The sequence below is a fragment of the Lucilia sericata genome, unplaced genomic scaffold, assembly GCF_015586225.1.
Source record: "Lucilia sericata isolate MDLA Ls3-8-SP2 unplaced genomic scaffold, ASM1558622v1 Contig000198F_arrow, whole genome shotgun sequence".
Classification (NCBI taxonomy): domain Eukaryota; kingdom Metazoa; phylum Arthropoda; class Insecta; order Diptera; family Calliphoridae; genus Lucilia; species Lucilia sericata.
The window spans coordinates 395,070-402,500 of NW_023994226.1; the positions used below are offsets into that span (position 1 = coordinate 395,070).

Below are 7,431 nucleotides of genomic sequence, written 5' to 3' on the forward strand. Positions count from 1 at the left end.
CCATACAAGAAAATCACTTAATGCACAATATTCATTACCAAATAATGATATAGATACAGAATTTAGCCAAAATTGTGTCTATATATATATTAATGTTACATAATTGGTCATAGCTCCCATACAAAGTCCTCTTACGAAAATCTTTTAAATGCACATTACTCATTACCAAATAAAGCTATTGATAGAAAATTTTGCACAAATATTAGTTTTGTATACAAAAATTATATTTTAAAATTTTTTTCACGATCGGTTCATAATATGTGTGCGATACAAGGTTCCCTTCCGAAAATCACTTAAACTAATGTGTGTTTATTACTAAATTACGATATAGATACAAAATTTTACTGAAATATTTCTATATATATACAGAAATGTTTCTTAAAGATTTTTTACGATCGGTCCATAATTGGTCATATCTGCCATACTAGGTCCTGCCCTAGTATCGCTAAAGCATATCTTAGGGCGCTTTAAAAATATGAAAGAAAATGGCGTTTGTAATACAGATTTAAGCTGTTTAAATCTTGGGGTTTTTCTATTTAAGGCATGAGAAAACTTATTTCTATAAATATTTGATCAATTAAAAGAGTATTAATATAAATTTAGCGGGTGGAGTGTATTTAAGATTCGGTTCAGCCGAATATAGCACTCTAACTTGTTTATATTAAATTCTAGCAAAAACAGCCGTTCTGAAATTTCCTTAGATCTCCGTAAAATTATTGTTATTATTTGGTGCCATCGTACAGAGGCTTTATACCAGTTTAAGAAATATTATTAAGCACTATTAAAAAACTAAATATTTAGATTTTGAAAGCAGATGTGGTCGCTTACTTATTGTAACAGATTTCCGCTGTGAAATTGTGCGAACAAATTAAACAAAGTTTTAAAGAAAACGTGGAAGAGGTCCCGCCGTAAGCCATTTCTTTCTGACAAAAACAAAAAAAGAGACTAGAATTCGTAAAATTTCATATCCAAAACTCGGAAGAATTCTGAAATAGAGTGAGTACAAGAAACTCCGTACCGCGAGAGAGATGAATGATATTCTTTCTCTTTCTCTCTCACGCAAAATCAAAAGTTTCCCAAAAAAAAGTTTCCTTGTGTTGACCGGCAGTAAGCAACTTTTTTAAAATCCACACAGAAATATAACAACAAAATTTTGAGAAAGCCGAATTTATGTAGGTGAATGAGAGAGCACAGCTGATAGTTTTTTATTTATGAACTTTAATATACGCTGTCTGTCAAAATCCATAATATCAATTTGACAGTTAGCATACTTTTTAGTATCTGCCGGTCCACACTAGGAAACTCTTTTTGGGAAATTTTTGATTTTGCGTGAGAGAGAAAGAATATCAGTCATCTCTCTCGCGGTACGGAGTTTCTCGTACTCGGAAACTTGTTTTGTTTTGTTAGACCTGGTCCACACTAGGAAACTTTTGTTGAGAAACTTTTTCTTAATTCTCTTTCGAAGTTTCCTTAATGTCCACACATAGAAACTTTTGTTTCAGAAACTACGTATTAATTGCATTGATTTGTTGTAAACAAGTTTCCGAGTACTGAAACTCCGTACTGCGAGAGAGATGAATGATATTCTTTCTCTTTCTCTCTCACGCAAAATCAAAAATTTCCCAAAAAAAGTTTCATAGTGTGGACCGGCAGTTATTCTTCTCGCCGTACAACAACAAATCAATGCAATTAATACGTAGTTTCTGAAACAAAAGTTTCTATGTGTGGACATTAAGGAAACTTCAAAAGAGAATTAAGAAAAAGTTTCTTAGCAATAGTTTACTAGTGTGGACCAGGTCTATGCAGTCATTTTATTAGTAAAGTTTTATTTTGAGTACAATGAAATTAATAATTTCAGTTAAGATACTTCCATTTAGTGGGCGTTACAATTAAATATACAGAAATTAAAAGCTCTGGCATGATTATTTTAATTTATGCCAAAAAAAAAATCGATTTGTAACCATAGTGCACCGTGTAAGACATGTATCCCAGTAAGAAGTATGCCTCGCCGCTTAGAAGCAATTACTCAGGCTAATGGATGCCCTGCCAAATATTAAATGTATACAAGTCAAAACTTATCTCTTTTGTGCTCAAAGTTTTTTTTTAGATGGCTTTATGTTGATTATTCAGTTTTTTTTAGCATAATTTGTTGCAAATAATAAATATGAAATATATGTATTTGTGTTGATGATCAATAAAGCGACCAACTTATGAAACGGTATCATATTTTATTAGATTGAAAAGAAACGGTGTTATTTACAGATTAATCTTGAAAACCATGGTGTGCCTAAAATTTCTTGATTCACGGTATCTTGTCCATGAGTCCACACGAAGCTCCATAAAAAATGCATTTGCGTATTTTGTATGTATGTTATGTTTACAAATATGTTATAAAATATGAAACCCATTAATTTATTTTTTTATTTATTTTTTCTTTGTATTTATAAAAAAGACGCCAGAATTAGCAGTCGGAATTTTCCCAACTACTTACTCATATTTTAACACCTTTCAAGACAACAATAATAATTTGCAAGTGATGACTAGCGAGCACACTGTTGTTAACACAATAACTGGTCCGCATGATTATCTAGCCTACTTGCAGCCTACAACTAAAGCTACTTCTAATCTGAAAACAAATACCTACTTCAATGAAGTAACTGTCACTCTCAGTGAAAAGTACAAATCCAAAATGCGAACAGTTAAAAGAAATCTAACTCAAGTGGTCGTAACGAAATCGTATATGCCATCTCAAAGTACTTCAGTGCTGACATCATATTATGCCTATGATGATGATTCTGGCGATAAATTTAATACGAATTCAAATTTATCAACCTATGATACTTTACTGCCAACTGAAGAAAATGAACATGAGGATCATCATATAGATCAGACGAAAATACTGAACGATATACACATATATGCTACTAAAACTTTTTTAACTACGTTTACATACTATACAACAACGGTATTGAATAGTTATGTTAAAACGGGAACTAGCCAAACGGATGTAAGCATTAGACCCATGTCAACAGTATTTAACTACTATACCCGTGTTATAGAAAATGTTATAACGGACAGTGTACCCGCCACTCTTTTAAACAGTGAACTGTTGGCGAAAATGAAAATGGAACTAAAGCGGCAAAAATATAATCAACAACGACATCGTATTATTGTCACCACAGCCACATTAAAAGATGGTCAAACTTTAAGAATTTCGGCAATGGAAATGTACAAGAGTAATTTACCATCTGCTACACCAACATTATCATTTATGAATACATTGAATCATGAATCCGTACTACACACTGATGTAGCAGTGGAACAACATCAAACCCAGTCGCAGAGTGACATTGATGTTAATGAAGAATTTCAATTAGGGGAGTCGCCATCACTAGTCGAAAATGTTAAACACCCAGAAAATCAGGAAAATCTTGCTGAAGAAAGCAATGTCATCGCTTCCTTACCTTCAGAACAAATCTTGTCAATTGTTAAGGCCCCTAGTAATCAAACAATTGTACCCACAAATGTTAAAATATCCTCATCTCTGAATGGTGGAGGAGACCAAACAACATCCGCCGCCAATCAACTGATACAAAGATTAACTGCGTTAAAACCAATGTTCAATGCAATGGCGGACATTTTACAAAATAATTTCGGTACAAATCGGGAAAGTATTAAGCCTATTAAAAATATCGAAAGTAAACAATCTGCAAACAAAAAAATAAATTCAACGGTGGATACAACACATCAACACATATATATACCGGTCCAAAAATTACCAATAAAAAACCACATCAAAGACATTTCTAATTACAGCGAATTTATACCACAAAGTTTGCATATTAAACCGCCTCTGTTGCTAACTGATGATGAAGATGAAAGTCATTATAATTTAAATGATGAAGATAAACATACAAACATAATACCTTTAGCAACATTAACAGCTCCTCGTCAGGAACAACCTTTACATAATGGTGGTATATATATACGTCCTGGAGAAATTATAACGGCTAATTCTGATGTTATAGTTGGTAAGCCAAATGGCATTGAATATGTCCAAGTTCCCAATAATTTGCACAACGATAAAAATACCTCCAAAGCCTATACACTGGATAATCGACAATTCCAAGTGACTTATTATCACAATAAAATTCAACATCCATATAAAAAAAGTCCATCTTCACTTAATCATAGACCTCATCATATACCTATAGGTAATGGAATTAGTAACGTAAATGGAAATAAACTAAATCAACAGACAACTTTTGGTTTGAGGCCTCCAAACGAACAACATTTTAACAAAAATATACTCAAGCCACCTCCACCACCTATGCCCACACATCAATCATCCATACCACTTCATACTCAGCCTGGCTTATCTCTTATGTTAACAGCTCCAGATAAATCTAAGACCCGAAATAAACAACAAGTGTCTACCAGCTCACATTTTCCTACTGAATCAACTTCTACCTTGCATTCACATTTATTGCCTTCCTCCTCTAGTTACAAAATAACGGATCTTTCACCTCAGAACTTTCCAGCAACGACTATTAGAGGATCACAACATTACTATCGCTTTAATAATGATTTAAAAAATAATGAAATATTAGAAATTCAACAAATACCACAAGTATTTAGCGCAGATTTAAAACCAAGTACGCTGCCTAATGCAAATTTAGTTAAATTAACGACGAATGTCAGTGGAAAACCGAAAAAAAGCTTTGAGCATTTTGAAAAAAATCCATCATCTATAGAAAACTATCAAAATTCTGCTTTGAATTTAAACTGGCAGGCAAATAGAGGTGCACAAACTTCTTCAACTTATTTCAGATTGCAACCGGAAAATTTCTCAAGTTTATTAGTAGGCTCAAATTGGCAAAATGACCAAGAAACTCAAACAAAAACTGTAGCAGCTCTCTCGTCTCATGAACATAAAAAAGATCAAAGGACAAATTTTGCAATTATAGACAAGAAATCGAAACCAGAAAATCCCATATTAAGTTCTTCTCTAATTTGGAATTCACAATCCGAACGGCATAATATAAAACACGAAAAACCGGTCCAATATTCAACTTCTCACAGTAATAAAGATCAAGGAGCACATTTTACTTTCGAAAAACCATTAATAAGTTCTTCAGTTATTTGGAATTTAGAGCAAGAACGTGAATCTCAAATGAAAGATAAATTTTCTTCATCGCATATAAAACAGGAAAAACCAATTTCATTGCTTATGCATCCTCAACAGGCCACTTTAGAAAATAAACAACAAAATAGTCGAGATTCTCATATTCCCACAACCAAGGGAAGTTTACCTTACAATCGTTCTCCTAGCCCAAAACCAAATGTTTCATATACAAATGAGTCTCTGACGAAAAATCATCAAAAAGTTAGTTTGGATCAACACATTTTTAGTCAAACAGTAGATGTAAATGTACCACCGTTGACATTCAATCGAGATGATCTTGATTATCCACAACTGGCTGGCACAGCTGTAAAAGGTCAAATACCACCAGCTTCGGTTAAAGAAATGAAAATCCAAGAAAAACCTACATATAAATATATGCCATTGATAACAATACCTGCGAATGAGCAACAAGTACAAGTTAGTTTAACACCATTAAATACGATTGGCGCCTTTACATCACCGATTGTAATACAAAAAATGAACCATCTTGGAACCACGTGGAAGCTGCTGGAAATGACAATAACAATGTAGTTAGAAAAATTTCCTTACTAAAGGACAATTTCAAAATGTTAACGACTAATGATCAAGTAATACATGATCAGAAAGGATTTGCCTCAAGCAATATTTTAAGTGTTAAATCAAATCAAGAAGCCTCTGCTAATTTGAAATATAAACCAACTACAAATCCACATAACAATAAACCAATGCCAGCACCTTCTATTAGACCGAATGACACAACTAGGCGTCATTTAAAATCAACACTGAAACCAAACCGTTTACACCAGACTTCAAAAATATTAGCAGACGCCCACATAATTCCTAAAACAACTACCCACCCCCTAGTTCAAGTTCCCATAGACTTAAGGAATTCGCCACAAACATTACCACCTGCTGCATTAGCCACAGTTGTCTCCCAAACTCAACCGCAAGATTATATTAAATTTAATAACTCGCAATGGATACTTTCAGAAGGTAACAACCGGGAAAAGGAAGCCAAGCACAATTTTTCAACTAAAGCCCAACATGGACCTACAAATGATGTTGTATTTACAAGAATTAAACCAAGAGTTTCCATACCAAAGTCACAACCGTTCGACATAAAGTCAAATAGAACTACATCCACGCCAACAACAAAGGGTTCACAAAAGTTTTCAGCTGAACCAAAGGCCGAAGAAATTAATGAGATTATGAATTCCGAAAAAAATGAAAATGACACGCTTCAGGCTACACAGATATTAAACCAAGGCGAACCATTTAGGAAACCCACAAATTACCAGCTGGATGATAATAATAGGCAAAACCAATCAAAAATCGAATCCATTTTTGTAGCACCTGGTGAAGCCTTTAGGAAGCAAACAAATAGACACAATTTAATTAATAATATATACACCACTACTACTACCTCTAAACCGGAATTAACACGAATCAAAGAAATTTCTGACATTGAAACATATTTAAATCCTAAAGAAATTTTTTTAACTCGTGAAAGCCAGTATACAGCACATAAGCAATTAACGACAAATCCCCTCAAAATATTTGATCAAACGATAGCAAATACTACAGTCTCAACAACAACGAAAACAATCACTGCTACTACAGAAACAGGACTACAGCCACCTCCTTATACAACATCTCCAACAACATCGACTCATACTAAAAACAAAAAAATAAATCCGACAACACTTGAAGTGACAAGAATGCGACTACCAAGTAAATCTGGCAACATAACGCCGCAGCCGTCTAATGATAACAACATTACTTCTGAATTTACCACCGAAAACAAGAAGGAAATTTCAATGGTTCCAAACAAAATCAAACTTAACGAATATAATATAACAATGAATGAAGGCAATAATAATGTTAAACTTAAACTACAGAATCAGACAAATTTAAAGGTGTCTACAGATAACGATAATTTGACAAGCTATTTTGAAAATGATAGTCGAAAATCTAATGAGAGTTTTAAATTTGTACATTTACTGCCATCCGAAACCTACAAAGAAAAAATTAAAACCACATCAACAACGTCGCCGTTAATCGCCTCTATATTAACATATACTACAACAACCACAACAACAATAAAACGTATAATATTACCCACCAAATATATAACGAACAAACATATATATACAGTAACAACCACAGCAACCCGAGCCCAACCTGTGATCAATCAACAACCAACCACATATCTTCTACCATCTACCACAGAAACAACTACCGAAGTAAGCACTTTAATTTTAACACAT

The 7,431-nt window shown here is 33.4% G+C and overlaps 1 protein-coding gene across 2 annotated transcripts in view; it reads left to right on the forward strand.

The window, feature by feature from the left end:
• Positions 1-5,492: 5,492 nt before the first annotated feature.
• Positions 5,493-7,431, forward strand: part of LOC119601901 — a 75,812-nt gene continuing 73,873 nt past the window's right edge. For both annotated transcript variants that reach the window (XM_037953136.1, XM_037953138.1), the window contains exon 1: positions 5,493-7,431. This exon is cut by the window's right edge and continues 754 nt beyond it. In XM_037953136.1, coding sequence (XP_037809064.1) covers positions 5,752-7,431 — 1,680 coding nt within the window. In that variant the 5' untranslated portion in view covers positions 5,493-5,751.